General features: G+C 40.8%; 1 protein-coding gene across 1 annotated transcript in view; it reads right to left on the bottom strand.

The window, feature by feature from the left end:
* FHIP1A (FHF complex subunit HOOK interacting protein 1A) overlaps positions 1 to 27,329 on the bottom strand; it is a 432,446-nt gene that overhangs the window by 41,796 nt on the left and 363,321 nt on the right. The window contains exons 8-10 of the mRNA XM_077279318.1: positions 25,437 to 25,516; positions 17,379 to 17,554; positions 14,151 to 15,164 (exon numbers count right to left, since the gene is read on the bottom strand). Of these exons, the coding sequence (XP_077135433.1) occupies positions 14,151 to 15,164; positions 17,379 to 17,554; positions 25,437 to 25,516 (1,270 nt within the window). The remainder of the gene's footprint in view (positions 1 to 14,150; positions 15,165 to 17,378; positions 17,555 to 25,436; positions 25,517 to 27,329) is intronic.

Raw genomic sequence — 27,329 nt, 5'->3', positions numbered from 1 at the left:
GCGATTTAACCCTTAAATTTAATAGCTACAGCGCCGAAATTTTGCACATACACACTACTAACATTAGTAGTGTGGAATATGCAAAAAAAAGGGGGATATGACATGGTTTACTGTATGTAAACCATGTCTCATATCATGTCGGGTTTAGGCAGGAGAAATGAAAAGCCGGCAATTGAATTACCGGCTTTTCAACATTATCGCGCTGAAGTAAATATAAATATATATATATATATATATATATATATATATATATATATATATGTGTGTGTCTCTATGACATTATATATATATATATATATATATAAAAAACGAAACCCGACTTTGGATTACAGATTGTGTACCGCCAACCCGATCCCTGAGTGGGATCGGGTCGGGTTTCACAAAACCCGACTTTGCTAAAATTCGGCGACTTTTGAAAAGTGCCGATCTGTTTCGCTCAACCCTAGTCAGTAGCGATGAGCGAATATACTCGTTACTCGAGATTTCTCGAGCATGCTCGGGGGTCCTCCGAGTATTTTTTAGTGCTCAGAGATTTCGTTTTTCTTGCCGCAGCTGAATGATTTACATCTGTTAGCCAGCATAAGTACATGTGGGGATTCCCTAGCAACCAGGCAACCCCCACATGTACTTATGCTGTCTAACCGATGCAAATCATTCAGCTGCGGCAAGAAAAACTAAATCTATGAGCACTGAAAAATACACGGAGGACCCCCGAGCATGCTCGAGTAACGAGTATATTCGCTCATCACTAATAGTCAGCATCCAGGAATGTTCTGAGCCATACTTAAAGGGAAAAGGCATTCCCAGCAGCCTCAGCCTACAATTGACACTAATCAAAAAGTTACTCCTGCAAACTGAACATCAGAGAACAAACCACAGCCAACGTCCAAACTCAGGCTGAGCAACAGGAAGGTCTAAGACTGCACATCAGACTCTCCAGTGTGAACAGAGTCTGAAGCTGACATGACAGGAGCATCTTAAAAGTGGTGTGCACCTCCGTTCGCATTGCCACAAATCTTACTCCTGCCGAAGCTAAAAACATTAAACCTCACAACATTTTTGAGTAACCTCAGGTTGCACAAGAAGTTTGCAACTTTTCAAAGTGTTTACTCTAGAGTTCCAGAATAAACACTTTGATGAATCGGGGCCATAGTACCTGGATAGGTTGGGAAACTATATTTTCTCTGAAGCCCAACAGTTTGCCAGAATAAAACATACACGGCGTCTATAACAAAACCAGACTCTGAATCATGATGCCTGTGGCTTGGACAACATGAATCATATGATGGTTTCTGTGGAGAAACGGGTTCAGTGGGTGCTCTCGTCCTCTGGCCCGGCTGTCTTTAGCAAGACTGCATGGACTACGGCTCATACCACTGAATGCCTGCTCTATCTCCCCGTGGGCAATACACTACACAGACAACACAGGGTTAAGGTAAAACAGTGTGGCAATACTTTATTGAACCACAACACACAATAGCAAACAGAACAATCCCACCATGGTTGGAATTGTTTGGTTACATGGGCGCATAAAAAAGATCACTGCGTCTCCATGTATTTCCAGTATGACATGATGTCAGAGCTCCCAGGGTCACATGGACGTATATAAAAGATCACTGCGTCTCCATAGAGTCCATACAAGGTCCAAAGCCAGTTGGCACGAGAGTCACCACCTGGCTTATCTGACCATCTCTATGGAACCAGGCAACCAGCGGGTCCCAACCCTGGCTTTCTCCAAACATATCCATGGTTCAGAGATGGTCACTGGATCAGATCTGTGTCCTTCCAACTGGAGCCGAAAACCCCTAGGTTGTATCCTATAGAATCCTAGATCAGTGTCCCTCGGGATGGTGCCATGATGAATTGGCTGCAGTCCTTTCTCTTGTCTGTTGGGTGGTTTGCAGAATTTCTGGCTGGTAGCTCTGTCTTACTTCAGTCTCCCAGGATGTGATCTCTGAGTCTTTTTATACCCAAGGCATGTAAGCTATTTTTAGAATTACCCAGGGTCTTTCAGTCCAACATCAAGATAAGGTAAACAATGGTGATGGGATTAAGTAGCACTATTAGCATATAAGCACACATCAATAAACAAAGCTTAACACACTCAATATACAGTCACTATTACAGGCTTACACAGTATGTTAGATAGTATATCAGTTGGCAAGTCTGTCTTCTTGACCCACCAGACATAAACACTTAAATTCACAAGCCAATATACAGATAAAAAGCCAGTTCTTTTGGATTTGCAAAACATGGTTGTCTGGGAAATTAAGATACAATCTGGTTTCTTCACAATTTCCCTTTAAATTCAAGCTTAGTATTGACAGTGTCAGTGTTATACAATATGTGCTCTGACAATAGATATTCAAAAACTGTCTGTTGCGATAGTCACTAGTCTATGTTGTGTGAGGGATCGGCTCTGAGGTAGACACTGGTTCACATGGGAATTAGTTCATTGATTCAAAACAAATAGGCGGTTTATTAAAAGTTCATAAATCATCAGGGATTTTAAAAATAAGACCGCCTCTTCCAAGTAAACAAAAGGTATAAAAGAGCAAAATGGAAAATACCCAGTCCATATACAGCACGGGCTCACCCGTTTAAACATGAGTCTTTTTCTCTCAGACCCAAGCAGGGTCTGAGCAGCACATGCAGGGCCTCCTCACCTTGAAAACACCCAAAGTGAGATAGCTCCAGCTGCCTTAAATCAGCCATTCCAAGAACTGGACTGGAGGTAAGTGAGCAGCGGACCTCCAACCCCCAGCTCTTTCAGCTGCTCATAAAACCTGGACCCATAATCGGGGGCCAATTTACATACAGTACCTCTCAGCACAATATGTGCTGGAGCTTGCTTGTCTGCGACCTGCATCACCAAGGCTTAGCACCTTGGGGACACATACCTCCCATTCACAATCTGTCCAACTGTGACCTTGTATACCTCCCCTCTGCCCACAGCCGGGGGGCATGACACCTTCCGCCAACATACAATAGACCCTTGGTAGGGCGTCTGCATTTCCATGTTGTTTCCCAGGCCTATGCTTCACCTGAAAATTTAAATGTTGTAGTGCTAGGAACCACCTAGTTACTTGGGCATTGTTTCCCTTCTTCTCTCGCATCCACCTTAGTGGGGCATGGCCTAACACTAACCTGAACCTTCTACCTAACAGATAATACCTCAGAGTGTTCAATGCTCACCTGATGGCCAAATATTCTTTTTCCACTATGGAGTAGTTCTTCTCACATGTGGACCGTTTCCTATTGTGGTACATTACAGGATGTTCCTCTCCGCTAATCTCCTGGACCAAAACTACTCCCAGCCCGAAATCCTATGCACCCGTCTGGACCAAAAACTCTTTGGAGAAGTTAGGCGCCACCAAAACTGGCTATTTACAGAGGGCCAGTTTCAGTTTCTTGGAAGGCCGCCTCAGCTTCCGGGAACCACGTATTCATAGCCAACTTCGTCACTTTCAGAAGATCCGCTAGCGGAGCTGTAATCAGTGCAACGTTAGGGACAAATCTTTCATAGTAGCCCACGATACCTAGAAATGCCCTGACCTGCTTCTTCAAGAGGGGCTGTAGCCAGTCACTCCTGCATATTTATTTGAGGTTTTATCCATAGCACAATTTTTGGGGTTGATGGTAAAGCCTGCCTTCCTTAGGGCATCAAGTATGGCCTGAATTTTGCCAAGATTACTTCCCTGTCCTGACTGAATATGAAGATGTCATCTGGATAGGCCACTGCATACTTTTTGTGGGGTGCTAAGATCCAGTCCATGGCTCTCTGGAAAGTAGCTGGAGCTCCCTGTAACTCAAACTGCATTCTGATGAACTGATAACATCCATCTGGTGTCGAGAAGGCAGTCTTCTCCTTAGCCTCTGTGGTCAGGGAATTTGCCAGGATCTTTTAGTGAGGTCCAGGGTAGTGATGTACCGAGATGGTCCTAGCCTCTCGATAAGCTCATTTACCCTAGGCATTGGGTAGGTGCTGAACTTTCAGACCCCATTGAGCTTCCTGTAGTCCTTACAGAACTACTACTCCTCATCTAGTTTTGGTACCAACACTATGGGACTGTACCAGCCACTCTTGGATTCTTCAATGATCCCTAGATTCAGCATCTGCTTCACCTCTTTCAAGATCACTTCTCTGCGGGCCTCTGGAATCTTATACGGCTTTAAATTGATGTGAACATGAGGCTCTGTGAGAACCTCATGCTCTATAACCTGAGTGAGGCCTGGTAACTCAGAAAACAGGTCTTTATTCCGCTGCAACAGCTCCAGACATTGCTGTTTTTGTGAGTGGGACAAGGTGTCCACTACCTTAACATCTTCCACACTGACTTGGTCACCAGACATGAGTTTTCTATCCTGCCACGGTTTAATCAGGTTAACATGGTAAACCTAGTAGAACTTCCTCCTCCCCGGTTGGTGGATTTTATAGATGACGTCAACTTAACTTTTTTACCACCTCATAGGGTCCCTGCTACTTGGCCAGGAGCTTGCTCTTCATCGTGGGCACCAGCACAAATACTCAATTCCCTGGGTTGAACTTTCCGACCCTGCCGACCTATTATGTACCCTGGACTGTGCTTCCTGCGCCTTGAGGAGCTTCTCCTTCACAATGGGTTGATATGTTCCACCACGCTTCTGTAGGGTGTGGTGGCAGCTTCCCAAGAATCTTTCACCACATCCAGGAGCCCACTAGGTTGTAGGCCAAAAAGTAGTTTAAACAAGAAGTCTGTTGAAGCTTGGGGAAATTCCCTAATGGAGAATAACAGATAGGGAAGCAGACAGTCCCAGTCTCGGCCGTCCTTCTGCATTACTTTTCTCAACATAGCCTTGAAGGTTTTATTAAATCTCTCCACCTAACTGTCTGTCTGGGGATGGTACACTGAGGTTCTGATTTGTGAAATCTGCAGTGTCTTGCACAACTCCCTCATGACCTACGACATGAAGGGGGTTCCTTGATCCGTCAGTATCTCATTCGTCAGAACGGTTTGAGAGAAGATATAGAGCAGCTCTTGACAGATACACTTTGCAGAGGAATTTCTTAAGGATACCGCCTCTGGGTACTGGGTAGCATAATCCAGGGCCACCAATATATATTGGTGTCCTCGTGCAGATTTCAACAGGGGCCCAATATATCCATCGTTATGTGTTCGAATAGAACCTTGATGATGAGAAATGGCACTAGAGGACTGTGGAAGTTGGCCACCTGGGAGGTTAGCTGGCATGTGGGACAGGAAAGACAATAGCTCATAATTTCTCTGTAACACCCAGGCCAGTAAAGTCTCTGGAGGATGCACACCTGGGTTTTATCTGCCCCCAGTGACCACACAACACATGGGAATGAGCCATGTCTAACACATTGCATCTATAGGGTCCTGGCACCAGTAACTGCTCTATTACCTCACCCCTTGGCTTGGTTACTCTATAAAGCAGATCTCCTGCTACAGAGGCACCCCATTTAACACTGTCACAATGCCCCTTTAAGATTTAGGTCCTTGAGTTGGGCAGTTCCAAAGCTTCCCTCGGACACCTCAAGCTCAGAGATGTTGGACTCTGGGGATGCTACCTCACCTACATGGCACACACATGGGAAACTCGTCCGTTATGGCCCGTGGAGAGATTTTTTAACCCCTTTGCGCCGCTGCCCTTTTTGTTTTTGCGTTTCTGATTTTCGCTCTCCTTCTTCCCACAGCCATAACTTTTTTTTTTTCATTTATTTGTTTTTTGCAGGACGAGTACATTTGAACGACTTCATTGGTTTTACCATATAGTGTACTCAAAAACGTGAAAAAAAATCCTAGTTTGATGAAATTGCAAAAGAAAGTGCAATTCTACAACTGTTTTTTAGATTTTTTTTTACGATGTTCACCAAATGCTAAAACTGACCTGCCACTATGATTCTCCAGGTCATTACAAGTTCATAGACACTAAACATGTCTAGGTTTGTTTTTTATTTAAGTGGTGAAAAAAAATCCACATTTTGATTAAAAAAATTGTGTCATTTTCCGAGACCCGTAGCGTCTCCACTTTTTGTGATCTCGGGTTGGGTGAGGGCTTATTTTTTGCGTACTGAGCTGACATTTTTAATGACACCATTTTGGTGCAGAAAAGGTCTTTTGATTGCCCGCTATTGCATTTTAATGCAATGTTGCAGCGACCCAAAAAAACGTAATTCTGGCATTTTGAATTTATTTCTCGTTATGCTGTTTAGCATTAGAAATAAATTAGGGTTAATTCTTTATTTATATTGATAGATCGGGCGATTCTGAACTCGGCAATACCAAATATCCAAATATGTGCATGTTTGATTCTTTTTTATTGTTTTATTTTGAATCGGGCGAAAGGGGGTTGACTTGAACTTTTATATTTTTTTATTTTATTAACCCCTTCACCCCCAAGGGTGGTTTGCACGTTAATGACCGGGCCAATTTTTACAATTCTGACCACTGTCCCTTTATGAGGCTATAACTCTGGAACGCTTTGACGGATCTTGGCGATTCTGACATTGTTTTCTCGTGACATATTGTACTTCATGTTAAAGGTAAAATTTATTCGATATAACTTGCGTTTATTTGTGAAAAAAATGGAAATTTGGCGAAAATTTTGAAAATTTTGCAATTTTCCAACTTTGAATTTTTGTGCCCTTAAATCACAGACATATGTCACGCAAAATACTTAATAAGTAACATTTCCCACATGTCTACTTTACATCAGTACAATTTTGGAACCAAAATTTTTTTTTGTGACGGAGTTATAAGGGTTAAAAGTTGACCAGCAATTTCTCATTTTTACAACACCATTTTTTTTTAGGGACCACATCTCATTTGAAGTCATTTTGAGGGGTCTATATGATAGAAAATACCCAAGTGTGACACCATTCTAAAAACTGCACCCCTCAAGGTGCTCAAAACCACATTCAAGAAGTTTATTAACCCTTCAGGTGTTTCACAGGAATTTTTGGAATGTTTAAATAAAAATGAACATTTAACTTTTTTTCACACAAAATTTATTTCAGCTCCAATTTGTTTTATTTTACCAAGGGTAACAGGAGAAAATGGACCCCCAAAGTTGTTGTACAATTTGTCCTGAGTACGATGATACCCCATATGTGGGTGTAAACCATTGTTTAGGCGCATGGCAGAGCTTGGAAGGGAAGGAGCGCCATTTGACTTTTCAATGCAAAATTGACTGGAATTGAGATGGGACGCCATGTTGCGTTTGGAGAGCCCCTGATGTGCCTAAACATTGAAACTCCCTACAAGTGACACCATTTTGGAAAGTAGACCCCCTAAGGAACTTATCTAGATGTGTGGTGAGCACTTTGACCCACCAAGTGCTTCAAGAGAAGTTTATAATGCAGAGCCGTAAAAATAAAAAATCATATTTTTTCACAAAAATGATCTTTTCGCCCCCAATTTTTTATTTTCCCAAGGGTAAGAGAAGAAATTGGACCCCAAAAAATGTTGTGCAATTTGTCCTGAGTACGCTGATACCCCATATGTGGGTGTAAACCATTGTTTGGGCGCATGGCAGAGCTTGGAAGGGAAGGAGCGCCATTTGACTTTTCAATGCAAAATTGACTGGAATTGAGATGGGACGCCATGTTGCGTTTGGAGAGCCCCTGATGTGCCTAAACATTGAAACTCCCTACAAGTGACACCATTTTGGAAAGTAGACCCCCTAAGGAACTTATCTAGATGTGTGGTGAGCACTTTGACCCACCAAGTGCTTCACAGAAGTTTATAATGCAGAGCCGTAAAAATAAAAAATCATATTTTTTCACAAAAATGATCTTTTCGCCCCCAATTTTTTATTTTCCCAAGGGTAAGAGAAGAAATTGGACCCCAAAAAATGTTGTGCAATTTGTCCTGAGTACGCTGATACCCCATATGTGGGTGTAAACCATTGTTTGGGCGCATGGCAGAGCTTGGAAGGGAAGGAGCGCCATTTGACTTTTCAATGCAAAATTGACTGGAATTGAGATGGGACGCCATGTTGCGTTTGGAGAGCCCCTGATGTGCCTAAACATTGAAACTCCCTACAAGTGACACCATTTTGGAAAGTAGACCCCCTAAGGAACTTATCTAGATGTGTGGTGAGCACTTTGACCCACCAAGTGCTTCACAGAAGTTTATAATGCAGAGCCGTAAAAATAAAAAATCATATTTTTTCACAAAAATGATCTTTTTGCCCCCAATTTTTTATTTTCCCAAGGGTAAGAGAAGAAATTGGACCCCAAAAAATGTTGTGCAATTTGTCCTGAGTACGCTGATACCCCATATGTGGGTGTAAACCATTGTTTGGGCGCATGGCAGAGCTTGGAAGGGAAGGAGCGCCATTTGACTTTTCAATGCAAAATTGACTGGAATTGAGATGGGACGCCATGTTGCGTTTGGAGAGCCCCTGATGTGCCTAAACATTGAAACTCCCTACAAGTGACACCATTTTGGAAAGTAGACCCCCTAAGGAACTTATCTAGATGTGTTTTGAGAGCTTTGAACCCCCAAGTGTTTCACTACAGATTATAACGCAGAGCCGTGAAAATAATTTTTTTTTTTTTCTCAAAAATGATTTTTTAGCCCCCAGCTTTGTATTTTTACAAGGGTAACAGAATAAATTGGACCCCAAAATTTGTTTTCCAATTTGTCCTGAGTACGCTGATACCCCATATGTGGGGGGGAACCACTGTTTGGGCGCATGACAGAGCTCGGAAGGGAAGGAGCGCCATTTGGAATGCAGACTTAAATGGATTGGTCTGCAGCCGTCACGTTGCATTTGCAGAGCCCCTGATGTACCCAAACAGTACAAACCCCCCACAAGTGACCCCATATTGGAAACTAGACCTCCCAAGGAACTTATCTAGATGTGTTTTGAGAACTTTGAACCCCCAAGTGTTTCACTAAAGTTTATAGCGCAAAGCCGTGAAAATAAAAATTCTTTTTTTTTTTCACAAAAATGATTTTTTAGCCCCCAGTTTTGTATTTTCACAAGGGTAACAGGATAAATTAGACCCCAAAAGTTGTTGTCCAATTTGTCCTGAGTACGCTGATACCCCATATGTCGGGGGGAACCACTGTTTGGGCGCATGACAGAGCTCGGAAGGGAAGGAGCGCCATTTGGAATGCAGCCTTAAATGGATTGGTCTGCAGGCGTCACGTTGCATTTGCAGAGCCCCTGATGTACCCAAACAGTACAAACCCCCCACAAGTGACCCCATATTGGAAACTAGACCTCCCAAGGAACTTATCTAGATGTGTTGTGAGAACTTTGAACCCCCAAGTGTTTCACTACAGTTTATAATGCAGAGCAGTGAAAATAAAACATCTTTTTTTTCCCACAAAAATGATTTTTAGCCCCCAAAAATTTTATTTTCCTAAGGATAACAAGAGAACTTGGACCCCAGAAGTTGTTGTTCAATTTGTCCCGAGTACGCTGATAACACATATGTTGGGGTAAACCCCTTTTTGGGCGCACGGGAGAGCTCGGAAGGGAAGGAGCACTGTTTTACTTTTTCAACGCAGAATTGGCTGGAATTGAGATTGGACGCCATGTCGCGCTTGGAGAGCCCCTGATGTGCCTGGACAGTGGAAACCCCCCAATTCTACCTGAAACCCTAACCCAAACACACCCCTAACCCTAATCCCAACGGTAACCCTAACCACACCCCTAGCCCTGACACACCCATAATTCTAATCCCAACCCTAATCCAAACGTAAATGTAATCCAAACCCTAACCCTAACTTTAGCCCCAACCCTAACTTTACCTCCAACCCTAGCCCTAACCCTAACCCTACCCCTAACCCTAACCCTAAACGTGACTGAAATACGTGGCACTGAAATACGTGGCACTGAAATACGTGGCACTGAAATACGTGATACGTGGCACTTAAATACGTGGCACTTAAATACGTGGCACTGAAATACGTGGCACTGAAATACGTGGCACTGAAATACGTGGCACTGAAATACGTGGCACTTAAATAAGTGGCACTGAAATATGTGATATGTGGCACTGAAATACGTGGCACTGAAATACGTGGCACTGAAATACGTGGCACTGAAATACGTGATACGTGGCACTTAAATACGTGGCACTTAAATACGTGGCACTGAAATACGTGGCACTGAAATACGTGGCACTGAAATAAGTGGCACTGAAATGTGTGATATGTGGCACTTAAATACGTGGCACTGAAATACGTGGCACTTAAATACGTGGCACTGAAACACGTGGCACTGAAATACGTGATACGTGGCACTGAAATACGTGGCACTGAAATATGTGGCACTGAAATACGTGCAACTGAAATACGTGGTACTAAAATATGTGGCACTGAAATACGTGATACGTGGCACTGAAATACGTGGCACTGAAACACGTGGCACTGAAATACGTGATACGTGGCACTGAAATACATGGCACTGAAATACGTGGCACTGAAATACGTGGCACTGAAATACGTGGCACTATGACTGTCAGAAAATGTTCATTAAACGGTTAGGGGTGAGGTTAGGGGTAGAGTTAGGGTTAGGGTTTGGATCCCTTTATCACCTTGATGGTGGTGGGTGGCTTTTCAGTGTGTTTTCTGTTTTTTTCGATAAAAATGCATGCGTTTTTAACGCAAACAAACGCATGTGCTTAAAAACGCAAGAAAATACTGCAGGTTGTATTTCTGAAAATGAACGCATGCAGAAAAAAACCGCATGCGTTTGAAAACGCGACCAAACGCGTACAAAAAAACCGCATGCGTTTTCAATGTTAAATATAGGGAAAAAACGCATGCTTTTTTTGTGCAAAAAACGCTGCAGACAAAAACGGAAGTGTGAAACCAGCGACGCTTTTTATAGGAAAAAAGTTTTTGCGTCTCCACATTTTGAGACCTATAATTTTTCCACATTTGCTCCACAGAGTCATGTGAGGTCTTGTTTTTTGCGGGACGAGTTGACGTTTTTATTGGTAACATTTTCGGACACGTGACCGTTTTTGATCGCTTTTTATTCCGATTTTTGTGAGGCAGAATGACCAAAAACCTGCTATTCATGAATTTCTTTTGGGAGAGGCGTTTATACCGTTCCGGGTTTGTTAAAATTGATAAAGCAGTTTTATTCGTCGGGTCAGTATGATTACAGCGATATCTCATTTATATCATTTTTTTTATGTTTTGGCGCTTTTATACGATAAAAACTATTTTATAGAAAAAATAATTATTTTGGTATCTCTTTATTCTCAGGACTATAACTTTTTTATTTTTTTGCTGATGATGCTGTATGGCGGCTTGTTTTTTGCGGGACAAGATGACGTTTTCAGCGGTACCATGGATATTTATATCAGTCTTTTTGATCGCGTGTTATTCCACTTTTTGTTCGGCGGTATGGTAATAAAGCGTTGTTTTTTGCCTCGTTTTTTTTTTTTTTTTTCTTACGGTGTTTACTGAAGGGGTTAACTAGTGTGGCAGTTTTATAGGTTGGGTCGTTACGGACGTGGCGATACTAAATATGTGTACTTTTATTGTTTTTTTTTTTTAATTTAGATAAAGAAATGTATTTATGGGAATAATATTTTTTTTTTTTTTTCATTATTTTGGAATATTTTTTTTATTTTTTTTTACACATTTGGAAATTTTTTTTTTTACTTTTTTACTTTACCCCAGGGGGGGACAATACAGATCAGTGATCTGCCAGTTTGCATAGCACTCTGACAGATCACCGATCTGAGAGAAGTGCAGGCTGCTTCACAGTGCCTGCTCTGAGCAGGCTTCTGTGAAGCCACCTCCCTCCCTGCAGGACCCGGATCTGCGGCCATCTTGGATCCGGGTCTGGAGCAGGCAGGGAGGGAGGTAAGACCCTCGCAGCAACGCGATCACATCGCGTTGCTGCGGGGGGCTCAGGGAAGCCCGCAGGGAGCCCCCTCCCTGCGCGATGCTTCCCTGTACCGCCGGTACACCGCGATCATGTTTGATCGCGGTGTGCCGGGGGTTAATGTGCCGGGGGCGGTCCGTGACCGCTCCTGGCACATAGTGCCGGATGTCAGCTGCGATATGCAGCCGACACCCGGCCGCGATCGGCCGCGCTCCCCCCGTGAGCGCGGCCGATCGGCTATGACGTACTATCCCGTCGGCGGTCATACGGGCCCACCCCACCTCGACGGGATAGTACGTCAAATGTCGGGAAGGGGTTAATATTTTTAAAAACTTTTTTTTTTTTTTGTAACTTTTGGCGTGCTTCAATAGTCTCCATGGGAGACTAGAAGATGCCATAATCTGATCGGCTCTGCTACATACAGGCGATCATCAGATCACCTGTATGAATTGCTGACTTGCTATGAGCGCCGACCACCAGGCAGCGCTCATAGCAATCCAGCATTGACAACCATAGAGGTCACTGATGGGCGGATTTCCAGCGCCATTGCAGGAAGCGTGCATTAAAAGTCACTGTCAGAGTTTGACAGTGTCATTTAACTAGTTAACAGCCGTGGGTGGATAGCGATTTCACCAGCGGCTGTTAAGGGCACATGTCAGCTGTTCAAAACAGCTGACATGTGCCAGAAAAGATGTGGGCTCAGCGCTGGAGCCCACATCAAAGGGGGGAGGCATGACATGCGCAGTACTAGAATGGCGCATGTTGTGAAGGGGTTAAGAGTGATCTGGCCATCATCCGAACAACCAGGCGTCCCAGCTTTCCCCCACATGCCGGAGAAAAATGCAAAGGCCTGACTGATTATTATGAGGTGAAACAACTCCTTGACAACCCCCACTTCCTGAGATGCGTGCCACAGTCCGTGCTTATATCCACCCGGGCCACAGAATAGACACTAGACACACACCTCCAGTTCACAACCTTTCCAACTGCCACATTACAGTTGCTACATAAACAAGCCACATTGTATATGCAAAAATACAAAAATGTAGCTGAATGTAGAACTCATCATGTTAATAAATTTTATTATGTTGAAACTACTTTTTCTGCTGATAAATGATCACTTTTTCTATGTAAGTTCAAAAATATACAGGTATTCAAATTTGCGCCCCTTCAGAAGAAAAATACGGTAACTGTCTCTGTAGTGTCACTAATACCTGTGAAAGTACTATTTCTCAGTGAGAAAATGCAGCTGAGGTATGAGAACAGCTGCCTACAGATAGATATGTTTGGTTTGGCTAATATCTTTAGTCATGATTCAAGGCACTAAAGGGGTCTTTCTCAAGTTTTCATTTGAGCAGCTCAGAACTCTGCAGTCTCCTCATTTTTTGGTTTCTGGCAGGGCAGGCACTCCTTGAATGACAGTTCTAGTGAGTAGCAAAACTGTAGTATTAGTAGCTCAGCATAAATTCTGCTGTAACACATTCAACGATCAGTGGTTTGTTCTGGAGTGTACACTGCAATCAATGTATATCTATATAGGGATAACAGGGCATTTGAACAAGCACACAGCTCTGGGAGAGTGGGTGCCTGGGGATTGTGATTCTATAGGTTTGATAAGAACAGCTTGAGAGGGAAGGAAGTGGAGGGAGGTGAGCAGCTTACTGTTGTAAAGGAAATCAATCTGTGGAGACAATTCACCTGTATGTTATGAGTTAACTCCTCCCCTGGAATGTAACTACTGTCCACACTCGGCCAGACACTTTGGTCAAGCACCGTGGAAACCAGATTTACAGTATGAAAGTCAATTAAATACTTATTGTCATGCTGTCTAATTAAAGCTATTTAACAATACAAATGTCAATTTAAATGGATCAGATATTGTCTGATTGGAGGCATTAGAGAAATAGTTCTGTTCTTTCTGAGGTATAGCTAATGTGCATACAAATCTCTCATGGAGCATTACCTGTAAGACTCTGTGCCTAGACTTGATCTCCTCAATGAGAGTCAGCACCTCCAAAGTTGGTACAAAGACATATAATCATCATCTATCAAACTAGTCCCCTGTTCTGTACTGATGTGGACCAAAAGCAACGTGAAATCTGCTAATAGATTTTTTGCTAATATTCTTGGTCATTTTTAAACACTCTTTTATGAGTCACTTTTGCTTTTACATGCTTCAAGCAAGTCTGAATGCTTTATTTCACGCATCATTACCTGAAAAACTCACAAAGCTAGAATGAACAGTCAGTCTCACCATTGAAATGTTCTGAGATTAACCTTCATACCTGTAAATGGAGCAGCCTGGGTGCTAGATGAATATTTGGAGTAGGCCGTAATGTCCTTTTGCCCAAAGGGTGATGGTATGCTTTCTACCGATGGTGTGCTCAGAGAATACTTCTCAAACTCATCATCTTCAAGAACAGAAACACTTTCAGGAGCTGGAGAACTGGGTATGTTTTCCACTGTAGTGTTCAATCCATTTATAATTTCATCACAGCGAGCTATGAATTCTTCACTGTCTGGACTCATTGGTTTTTTAATAATATCGGAGTCTTCTTCACAAGAGAAATCAAGCTTCAGCTTTGGAGCATCCCTATGGTTTTGTGTAGGTTGTATTTTCAATGTATTTTCACTGAGGCTTAAGTTTTTCTTATTATTTTCTGTATTTCTAGCTTCCTGTCCCTGAAAATCCTCATTTTTATTATGTATATCCGTTGCTGTTTTTTTTTCCAAAATATCTTCATTTTTCTCCACTTGTGTTTCGACAGAATCTTTTTCAGCACATAACATATAAACCATTGCATCATTATCAAAGTCATCTTCCTCGTTGTATGTTCCTTTAATGATCATTATTGCATTCTTTTTCATCTCTTGAATGTGTTTTGGTGGTTCTGGAGGTATCATGGTGTCCTGAGGTGGTTGTGGTGAACACGTTCCGGAGTCTGGAGATATTCCAGTGTCATAACTGTCATCCCATTCAAGGTCGTCTTGTGGCTTTCCTCCAAGAGAAGGAATCTCAGAAGAGAAGGAACCTAATTGTTTTTTTCCACCTCTGAAGGTAGGAAAGTCTCCTCTTCTAAAACTGTTTTCCAATAGAGCTTGAAAAGAAGTCTCTGGGTCTGGTTTTTCTCCATCGTATGGGGCTGACCAAACTCTACAGTCATCTGCGCATACAAGGATATTTTCTTCAGCTTCACAAAGGTACTTAAGATAGTTTGCATCAACACTTTTCATATATTCCTCGGGAAACATGGATTCAGCTTCACATGAATATGATGATAAATTAGTTTCACTATCATCTGAAAAATACAATACACAAGGCTTTTGTCAAGTCAACTATTATTTATAACATTCAACTGCCTTATTTTTTCTTTTACTTTTACACCTTCTTTTTAACCCTTCATTTCTTATCCTTTCACTGCTCCAATGCAAACTCCACTTCCTTCTTATTTTTTCACTCTCCAAATATTGATTCCACTATCTTCCATTTTCTCCTGTCCATGGATTTATTTCACAGTCCTATTTTCTTTTTAGTTAGTGTCCTTTCACACACAGAATTTTGCAGTTTTTAAGGTGTCTTATAATGCCAGTGAGCTAGGCTAAAACTTTACAGCCAGATGTTAGGATGACCCAATAACAAGCAGTGTCCAAAGCTTTTCTCTAATCAGATTGCTAATTGAAGGGACAAATATTTGTATTAAATTAAGCAAGGAGAAGGTTAATAAAGAAGTGATATGTATTTCTGCAGTTCTGAAGTATCCATAGGTTTTTCAGCCTGCTCCAGTACACACACATTTTATAGTCACATATCAGCATCATGCAACTTTTCCAGCTCATAGCCCATATAGTGAAGGAATTGTACTTCCTGTCACCGTGAACATCTTCCCTAAGGTAAATGCTCTCCTGACATCCAGCTGATTGTAAACGGGAAAGTTATTATTGCAATTGTTGAGAATCCTGATCCTCTTAACCTTAGGAAAGTTACACTGGAGTGCAAACAGGGCAGGAGTTTAATCTGTGCCATTGAAAGGAATCATTTTAGGTCAAATTAGTTAGACTTTGTGTTTTGTTAAAAAATATATAAGAAAAAAAGATTTTGTTAGCTTTTGAAAATACATATCTAGGGGATACATTGGGTGACGCATTATTGAAATGATACTTTGTTATATTTGGTGTGAGGCTTGCCTTTGCTTTATACAAAGAATTGGCAGGCTATTAAATCTATAGGAAAAGCAACTTTAGGGAGCGGTTATTCATTCTACTCTACTAGGCATGAACGTATGAAAAAAGATCTTAACAAAAAATAGATATTTTAAGAGAACAGAGAGCTTTTCAGGGAATGAAAAACTGATTATCAATGTGTGATGAACTGAGATAAGCAAATGTTTTGAAATTTGAATTTGCCAGCTTCACCAAATTTTACAAAAAATTGATTTGTGGCAAATTTGCTGCAAATGTCAATACTGCAAAGGCTTTGATTGCCTGTAAAGTATGTGTAAAATACCCTGAGGTCTCTTAGTAATGTACTGAACCCATTTTGAGCTTTTTAACACAAACCCAAAATGAGGACAGTGGGGTTTTAAACTGCCCTAATTGTTTGCAGTTTGTCAAGAATTAAAAATGTTTAATTAAGATGCTGTACTATAGCATAAATCAATCAATCCATGGTCACATGGACACTGAATCTCACCTGAGTCTTTGTTATATTATTCACAAAGTGAGTTTACATCATCCAATTTCATTATTCAGTACTGTAGTTGTACACCACAATCAGATTTAGGCCTTTCTATCACTATTTGTAAGGGCTCGTGCACACGACCATAAAAATTGGATGAATGCTATCTTTTGTTTTGACATATAGCCCTTGTCCCCATGTTATTCTGTGTGGCTGTGCACAAGTCTGATTTTCTCCCAAGTCAGTCAGAGGAAAAATCGCAGCATGCCCGAGTTGCATCCAATTGTTGGATTGCACTTGGCCATTCATGTCCATGGGTGCGATTTTCACAGACTGAAAAAATGGAAAAGATGGAGATGTTTTTTCTCTTCTACACATCTAAGAAAGTTCCAATCAGAGTCGGATCAGAGCTTGATTAGCATAATAGTACTGATTTTCTCAGATGAGAGAAAAACGGCCATGTGACTCTAGCCTAATGAGCTGTGCCATCTGACCTTCCATATTACGGTAAAATCCAAAAATTGATGCTGTTTCCCCTGCCCTCATCTTTTCTGTTTGCTGTCACAGCCCCACCTCTGTTTGACTGCGCTAAATCATGTAATGTTATAGATGCATGTAAGGCATTATGGGGCAACCCACATGGTCGCACCTTATGTTATTAGCCCACTCTATGGCTTCACAAATTGTTTAAATTTGTCAGTGAATTTCAGGAAATTCAACTAGAAGATAAATTGCAACAGATCAATCTGCTCATCTCTAGTAATGAGTAGAAGTTAGAGCTCCATGACCTACTAGCAGAATGAAGGGACTATAACACTCTCTATATCAGAGTTTTTACCTTTTTGATTGAATTTCAACAACATCTTGTGATTTTTGTCCAAATCTTTTCCATTAATTGTAGTGTTAGAACAGCAATCAGGAGTTAAGGCCAAAAATTTAGCAGCTGAATAGCAGTCCCGTTCTTTTACTGCACTGCGTTGGCTAAGCATCATATAATTACATGGTAAGAGATACCTGAAAAATCAAGAACATGTTGTCAATCCTAACCATATATATGAAAATATATCTTTGTACCATGTCAGCCTTCAGATAGAAGAAATAATAAAAATTGATAATCCTCAGTGGTTGATACTTTTTAATGGCTTCCTGAAAAGGTGATGGCAAATAGAAAGCTTTCCAGAGTACTTCATCTGACATGATTTAACACAAAATATCAGAGGTGCCTTTTGTTCCATGAAGATGCAATACCTTCTGGTATCCTCTATTTTGTTATAAGAAAAATATATCTGTGTATAGAGTTAGATAGGAAGTAAAAAAATTGAGAGCCTATGATACTGTGTTAAACCATACTTGATGAAGTCTCGGTATTTGTCATTATGCTTTCAGCTAGCCATTTAAAGGTATTGTTACTGAAGATTCTCAATTTTTATTATTTCTTCTACATAAATTGCTACATTTAATATTAGACTAATTTATTTATTTTTTATAAATGAATATACAGTAGTATTCAATACAACAGGCATTTTGGGCAGATGTTGTTCACAGCAAATCCTATTGTGTCTGCTGGGCAGAAAGATTCTCTTCATATGTCACTTGTACAAAAACAGCATGACTGGCTGATGAGGACACTGCAGAGGAAATGGCTGTAATAGGGAACTTGAGAATACAACAGGGATACTATTGTGGCTGGCTATGGAGATAGACTGATACAATGGTTGGCGGTATTTTGGGTTATGAGAAAATCCATTGGCCTTTTAAGAGCAAAGCACAAGGACTCAGGTAAGTTTGACTATAATAAAAATAATATAATATTTGGGGCAGTATAATAGCTCATTTATTTTCAATAATAAAAGCAATAGATGCTACGCAGGAAAAAAAAAATACAAAATTAAATTTACAAAGTAAACGTGAAGTTCAATTTTTTGGATTGAGTTGGGTCGCGAAAGGGCCTTTCCCAAACTGTTACGACAAAATTGGAAGCATGCAATTGTCCAAAATGTTGTGTTATGTGCAGAAATTAAGATCCCTATACTGGAACTAATGGGCTTAAAAAACAGCCAAAAAATGTACAGACACCCTATAGGTAAATGAGGAGTGTCACCATCCACCCAGAGAATATATTGTGTATGTAGCGAAGGACAGAAGTATTAAAGTATAACTTTTAATGTATTTGAGGATAAAAAAATAAACCTTAAAGGCCTATTAGGAGATATAGATATGGTTAAACGTAACTGAACCAGAAGGCGCAGATTCACAAAATAGCAAACTATGGCTAACAGTTACAGCAAAGTCAGCCCAACAACATGCGTAAAGGTGCTGTTCATAAAACATAGTGCTTGATAATAAGTAGTTTGATCGCATCCAATTTCCAGGAAAAGCTCTCTGATGTTCAGGAGCACGTAGAAGATTTAGAAGGTTAATGCCGGTCTATACATCACCTAAACCTCAAGGTCATGCCTCATACCTTTGCTCCTGCCCTTACAAGGGCAGTACCCAAGTGTGGGACAGACACTAATGTTATACAGTACCCCAAATAACCTACTGATGCATTTCTTACTCTCTTTCAAAAAATGTTACAGCTAGGTCAATGCAGTCAGGCAGGTAACATTCTCTTGGAATTTGCCAAACCTAGACTTATCCATTACACTGCCAGATTGAGAAATGTGATTGATCATTCCACAGAACATGTTTCCATTGTTCCAGTGTCCAGTGGTAGCTTTCTTTACACTATTCCATCCAGCTCTTGGCATTGTGCTTGGTGATGTAAGGCTTGAATGCAATTGCTTGGCCATGTAAACCCGTGCCATGATGCTCAATTTTGGCTGTCAAATCCAATTGGAGTAATATATTAAAATGTAACTTTTAATGTTTATATTAAAAACATAACAAGCGCAAAAAATGTACATATAGAATCTTACATGGCCAGGTAAATATGTAACCTGTCACAGCAACTAGATTATTGCTGGTTATCTGTAACAGCAACTGGTTTTACAAGGATTATCTATTAAAAGTTTCCCTAATAACAGCATTGGATATGTACACTCACCGGCCACTTTATTAGGTACACCTGTCCAACTTCTTGTTAACACTTAATTTCTAATCAGCCAATCACATGGCGGCAACTCAGTGCATTTAGGCATGTAGACATGGTCAAGACAATCTCCTGCAGTTCAAACCGAGCATCAGTATGGGGAAGAAAGGTGATTTGAGCGCCTTTGAACGTGGCATGGTTGTTGGTGCCAGAAGGGCTGGTCTGAGTATTTCAGAAACTGCTGATCTACTGGGATTTTCACGCACAACCATCTCTAGGGTTCACAGAGAATGGTCCGAAAAAGAAAAAAAATCCAGTGAGCGGCAGTTCTGTGGGCGGAAATGCCTTGTTGATGCCAGAGGTCAGAGGAGAATGGGCAGACTGGTTCGAGCTGATAGAAAGGCAACAGTGACTCAAATCGCCACCCGTTACAACCAAGGTAGGCCTAAGAGCATCTCTGAACGCACAGTGCGTCGAACTTTGAGGCAGATGGGCTACAGCAGCAGAAGACCACACCGGGTACCACTCCTTTCAGCTAAGAACAGGAAACTGAGGCTACAATTTGTACAAGCTCATCGAAATTGGACAGTAGAAGATTGGAAAAACGTTGCTTGGTCTGATGAGTCTCGATTACTGCTGCGACATTCGGATGGTAGGGTCAGAATTTGGCGTAAACAACATGAAAGCATGGATCCATCCTGCCTTGTATGGAGCATCTTTGGGATGTGCAGCCGACAAATCTGCGGCAACTGTGTGATGCCATCATGTCAATATGGACCAAAATCTCTGAGGAATGCTTCCAGCACCTTGTTGAATCTATGCCACGAAGAATTGAGGCAGTTCTGAAGGCAAAAGGGGGTCCAACCCGTTACTAGCATGGTGTACCTAATAAAGTGGCCGGTGAGTGTATATTCATATATACTGGGGCTATTTTATTAATCCACCAACAATGATTCATTTATCATCTCTACCAAATGATGTTTAAGGGACTGCATAATAGGTAGCAAACTTCAAACTCAATGTGGGGGTCGCTGAACCCTAGAAACAATATTATGATTGATAAAGACTAGTATTCGGATGGAGACAACAAATCATATCAGTGGCAACCCTAGTCAAAATGACTGTTATTGTGAACAGTTAAGTAAGATGAAGAAGAAACTATCTCTAAAAAGGCTGAAGTTAAAGATGACACATTCCCTTTGTATTTTAGGCAAAAAAAAATGTCATTTTTTACATTTTAAAAATTACAAAAAAGAAAATGGGCGGATGCAAAAGTTTAGGCACCCTTGGAGATTTGTGTGCTCAGATAACTTTGACCTAGGTTTTAGACCTTAATTATCTTTTTAGAGTTATGTCTTGTTCACAATCATCGCTAGGAAATGCCAAGTGATTAAAATTTCCCAGCTTTATAAAAACCCAACCTCCGCTAACCTTGTGCCAAAAAACAGCAGCCATGGGTTCTTCTAAGCAGTTCTCTAGCACTCTGATAATGAAAATAGTGGAGGCCGACAAAGCAGGAGAAGGCTATAAGAAAATAGAAAAGCGTTTTCAATTTGCCCTTTACTCAGTTTGAAATGTAATTAAGTTAACAGGAACAGTGGAGGTCAAGATAAGGTCTGGAAGACCAAGCAAAATTTCAGTGAGAGCTGCTCTTAGGGTTGCTAGAGAGGCAAATTAGAATCCCTGCTTGACTGCAAATGACCTTCAGAAACATTTAGCAGGCCAAATATGGCCTTTATAGAAGAGTCACCAGAAAAAAAACTCTCCTTCATCCTCACCATAAAATTCAGCATCAGAAGTATGCAAAAAAAACATTGAAGCAAGTCCTGTGGACCAATGAGGTTAAAATAGAACTATTTAGCTACCATGATCAAAAGTACGTATGGAAAAAAAAAAAGAGTACAGAATTATAGGAAAAGCACATCTCGTCAACAGTTAAGCATGCAGATGGTTCAATCATGGTTTGGGTTGTATTGCAGCCAATGGCACGAGGAACATTTCACAGGTAGAGGGAAGAATGGATTCAATAAAATTTCAACAAATAATTGATGCAGAAATAACATCATCTGAAAAAAAGCTGAAGTTGAAAAGAGGATGACCTTTACAAATGGATAATGATCATAAGCAAATGTCAAAATCCACAATAGACTACCTCAAAAGGTGCAAGATGAAGGTTTTTCAATGGCCCTCACAGTCCCCTGATCTGAACATCATTGAAATTCTGTGGCTAGACCTCAAAATAGCAATGAAGTGGAAGAATAGATTAAAATCCTTCAAAATGTGAAAGATGAAATTTTTTTTTGCCTAAAATACAAAGGAAATGTGTCATCTTTAACTTTAGCCCTGATCATTTCATCTTCATTTTGCTTAGCTGTTCACAATAACTGTTCACAATAACAGTAATTTTGACCAGGGGTGCCCAAACTTTTACATGTCACTTTATAAGATGAAAGGATAGCCACTAATTTTGGTGTTTATCCTTAAAACCTAAATAGATAACTCATAAAGCAAATAGATGAAGCTGCGACTCAAGAAGTCATTATTATGGGGGACTTCAACTACCCTGAAATAGATTGGGGAACGGAAATCTGCAGTTCCAGCAAAGGTAATCAGTTTTTGACAACTATGAGAGACAACTACCTTTCACAACTGGTTCAGGACCCAACAAGAAGGGGGGCACTGCTAGACCTAATATTAACCAACAGGCCAGATCGCATATCAAATATAAGGGTTGGGAGTCACTTGGGGAATAGTGATCACAAAATAATAAGTTTTCATGTATCCTTTATTAAGATGTGTAGTAGAGGGGTGACAAGGACACTAAACTTCAGGAGGGCAAATTTCCAATGGATGAGAGATGATCTTAGTGCAATTAACTGGGACGATATCCTGAGACATAAAAATACACAAAGAAAATGGGAGACGTTTATTAGCATCCTGGATAGGACCTGTGCACAGTATATACCGTATGGGAATAAACATGCTAGAAATAGGAGGAAACCAACATGGCTAAATAGAGCTGTAAGGGGCGCAATAAGTGACAAAAAGAAAGCATTTAGAGAATTAAAGGAAGTAGGTAGTGATGAGGCATTAAATAAATACAGAAAATTAAATAAATTCTGTAATCAAATCAAGGCAGATAAGATTGAGACAGAGAGACTCATTGCCAGAGAGAGTAAAAATAATCCCAAAATATTCTTTAACTACTTAAATAGTAAGAAACTAAAAAATGATAGTGTTGGCCCCCTTAAAAATAGTCTGGGTGAAATGGTGGATGAGGATGAGGAAAAAGCCAATATGCTAAATGACTTTTTTTCACTAGTATTTGCACAAGAAAATTCCATGGCAGACAATATGATCAGTGATAACAAAAATTCCCCATAAATGTCACCTGCTTAACCCAGCAGGAAGTACAGCAGCATCTAAAAATCACTAAAATTGACAAATCTCCGGGTCCGGATGGGATCAACCCCGAGTACTGCAGGAATTAAGTACAGTCATTGATAGACCATTATTTTTAATCTTTAAAGAGTCCATAATAACAGGGTCTGTACCACAGGATTGGCGTATAGCAAATGTGGGGCCAATATTCAAAAAGGGGACAAAAACTGAACTCGGAAATTATAGGCCAGTAAGCTTAACCTCTACTGTGGGTAAAATCCTGGAGGGCATTCTAAGGGATGCTATACTGGAGTATCTGAAGAGGAATAACCTCATGACCCAGTATCAGCATGGGTTTACTAGGGACCGTTCCTGTCAGACAAATCTGATCAATTTCTATGAAGAGGTAAGTTCTGGACTGGACCAAGGGAACCCAGTGGACGTAGTGCATATGGACTTTTCAAAAGCTTTTGATACGGTGCCACACAAAAGGTTGATACATAAAATGAGAATAATGGGGATAGGGGAAAATATGTGTAAGTGGGTTAAGAGCTGGCTCAGGGATAGGAAACAAAGGGTGGTTATTAATGGAGCACATTCGGACTGGGTCGCGGTTAGCAGTGGGGTACCACAGGGGTCAGTATTGGGCCCTCTCCTTTTTAACATATTTATTAATGATCTTGTAGGGGGCATACAGAGTGGAATTTCAATATTTGCAGATGACACTAAACTCTGCAGGGTAATCAAAACAGAGGAGGACAATTTTATATTACAGGATGATTTATGTAAACTCGAAGCTTGGGCTGATAAATGGCAAATGAGCTTTAATGGGGATAAATGTAAGGTCATGCACTTGGGTAGAAGTAATAAGATGTATAACTATGTGCTTAATTCAAAAACTCTGGGCAAAACTGTCAATGAAAAAGACCTGGGAGTATGGGTGGATGGCAAACTCACATTTAGTGGCCAGTGTCAGGCAGCTGCTACAAAGGCAAATAAAATAATGGGATGTATTAAAAGAGGCATAGATGCTCATGAGGAGAACATAATTTTACCTCTATACAAGTCACTCGTTCGACCACACTTAGAATACTGTGCGCAGTTCTGGTCTCCGGTGTATAAGAAAGACATAGCTGAACTGGAGCGGGTGCAGAGAAGAGCGACCAAGGTTATTAGAGGACTGGGGGGTCTGCAATACCAAAATAGGTTATTACAGTTGGGGCTATTTAATTTGGAAAAACGAAGGCTAAGGGGTGATCTTATGTTAATGTATAAATATATGAGGGGACAGTTCAAAGACCTTTCTGATGATCTTTTTAATCATAGACCTGAGACAGGGACAAGGGGGCATCCTCTACGTCTGGAGGAAAGGAGGTTTAAGCATAATAACAGACGCAGATTCTTTACTGTAAGAGCAGTGAGACTATGGAACTCTCTGCCGTAAGATGTTGTAATGAGTGATTCGTTACTTAAATTTAAGAGGGGACTGGATGCCTTTCTGGAAAAGTATAATGTTACAGGGTATATACACTAGATTCCTTGATAAGGCGTTGATCCAGGGAACTAGTCTGATGGCCATATGTGGAGTCGGGAAGGAATTTTTTTCCCCAATGTGGAGCTTACTCTTTGCCACATGGGGTTTTTTTTGCCTTCCTCTGGATCAACATGTTAAGGCATGTTAGGTTAGGCTATGGGTTGAACCAGATGGACTTAAAGTCTTCCTTCAACCTTAATAACTATGTTACTATGTAACTAGAATTGACCACTAATTGAAGGGGGCACTACTGGTATTAGAGACTGTTATCTAGATCTTAACCATTCACACCCTAGAGATGCTCTTGTGCTGTTAATGCCAGAGGAGGTTTGTATTCTTGAAGTTATTGAGTCAGCAGAGCATTTGTGACTCGTATGCACCATGGGCCTCAGCACTCTGCAAATCCCGCTCTGAAATTTTACGTAGTCTGAAACTTTGTGACTGAGTTGCTGTGGTTCCTAAAAGCTTCCACTTTTCAATGATGACTTCCTTCTACAATACCAGGCTGGTGTGAGTGAGCTCTTTATAATGAGGCACTGTATCACAACTGTTTGTAAATGCAGCCTGTATGGCTAGGGGCTAGATTTTATACACCTGAACAATGGTATTGAATGGAAAACCCGAATTCAGTGATTAAGAAGAGAGTCCAAATCTTTTGTCCATATAGTGTATCAGAAAACATCAGCATTCAATTTCGGAGATTCTGTATGAATTCTTTGTACACCATCCTCCTGCGATAATATCTCATCACTGGCTTCAGCTGTAACACATGACGAGACTTCATCTTTGGAGACCCAAATGCAGAGACCAATGGAAGTCCAAGTATAGAGGGAATTATGAAGGGTAGAGAAGCTAGATCACTGTGACTGCTTTACTGAAGAACTAGGTTCTCTTAGTTTGAAATCCTTTAAACAAGACATTATAGTGAATAACATAATATAAGGCAGTACCTTAGAAGGAGCTGTAACATCACATCTTCACAGTGAAAGCCAATAAGAGTTTGAAACATGGCCAAGGACACCACACACAACTAAAAGGAAAATGAGAAAAGAATGATCAATTTGTTTATTAGGAACAATATCAGAAAACAGTTCCATCTAATAACCGATCCTTTATGGAATCACTGAGTCTGGAAAGAAAATGCCATTAAAAGGGATCTGTCACCAGGTTTTTGCCATTTAATCTGAGAGCAGTATAATGAAGAAACAGAGACCCTGATAATAGCGATGTATCACTTACTGGATTGCTTTCTGTAATTTTTATATAATCACTTTTATCAGCAGCAGATTATCACTAGAGGTCTAGTAACTGTGTTGCCATGTAGGCCTCCATATGTATGAGCCCTGTGTAAACCTGCCCCCACCACTGATTGACTGGCAGTTTTCTGCCTATGCACAGTGTACAAAGAAAGTTGCCAATCTGTGGTGTGGGCAAGGTTATACAGACAGAGCTCAGCATTCAGAGAACTTATAGATCTGCAGCAGATATAAACTTTAACTAAACTACAGCAAGTAGCCCAGAAAGTTACAGATCGCTGAAAGCAAGGTCTCTGCCTCTACATCAATCTGCTCTCAAATGGGGCAGCAAATACCTGTAGACAGATTCCCTTTTCATCCAGTGCCCTGTTATAACAGTGAACATTAAGAGAAGCCATGCTTGGTTGCCTTTTCTTTAATATTCTGAAATGTGTGTTTGTACTTTGCAGTTCATTGGTTTAGTTTATATGGCGGAGTGGTTTATAGGATATATGATTATTTCATTTTTATGTACAGAGCTTCCCAGTCTCCGCCAATACTCTATTAGATTGCAGAATCATTCAGTAACAAGGCCATCTGTATTACAATAGGCCCTGGCATCCGCACACACCATGCCAGGATGTGGATTACAGGCACGCACAGCACGCAGCAAGCTCTTAATTAACAATAGTATTCTGGTTCCAAAATCCATTTGACTTCTCTTTATCCACACGTTCACTCTTCACCTTCTAAGCTAAGGAAAGAAATCACTGAGATCCTATGCTTAAAACAGATACACATCACCGTGATCGTGCTCTGAGTGTTAAGTATATATCGCTATCTACAGATGTTTCTATTATAAAACATAATGGAACTTAGCCGACACGGGGGAAAAATGCCAACGATAGTCTATGCTTCTGAAGTATTGCAACAAATACTTAAATATGATAAATACAGGTAAAATAGACAATTCGGTTCTATGGGATTTCATGTGTTTTGTATCAAAAAGTGCAGCATGTTTTACATGGGATTTAGTTTGGGTTGAATTGGTCGGTAAAAAGACCCAGAGACTAAAAATGGAGGTGAAAATCAGATATTCACAGTTTTATGTAACTTTCTGTTCAATTTTAAATAGAAACTGCCACATCTATGATGAGGAAGGAGAACTGTTCACATCTGTAATGGTGGTCATGCCGCTTACTAGATGTGTTATACAATGGACTCCTGTGACTCAGAAAGCAGTCCTTCGGAGTTCAGTCCAAGTGTCTGTTTTGCACACCATAAAAGAACTGCCGATGAGGCTCATGTCAAAAGGACAGTGTAAACACAGCCTTAAGGCTCCTTTATATGGTTTTCTTATATGAAGGCACTATGCGTTCACGAAAAGCTTTTGTGTGGGATACGTCATATGTCCGATTTCCCTCAGACTGAGCGGTCTTTTGACTGGCTGCAGCCTTTACTATTAATCAGAGCAGATGTCCGCTCAAATATTAATGAGCTGCAGCGGATCAGTGCTCATGTGAAACACTGGCATGTCATCTCCAGGTGCAGCAGCGGAAAGGGAGTATACATTTTTTTTTTTAAATTTTCTATGGGAGCCTGGATTGA

The sequence above is a fragment of the Ranitomeya variabilis genome, chromosome 1 (assembly GCF_051348905.1).
Source record: "Ranitomeya variabilis isolate aRanVar5 chromosome 1, aRanVar5.hap1, whole genome shotgun sequence".
NCBI lineage: Eukaryota > Metazoa > Chordata > Amphibia > Anura > Dendrobatidae > Ranitomeya > Ranitomeya variabilis.
Note: the sequence above shows the minus strand (reverse complement) of the source record. Positions and strands in the feature narration are given on the sequence as shown.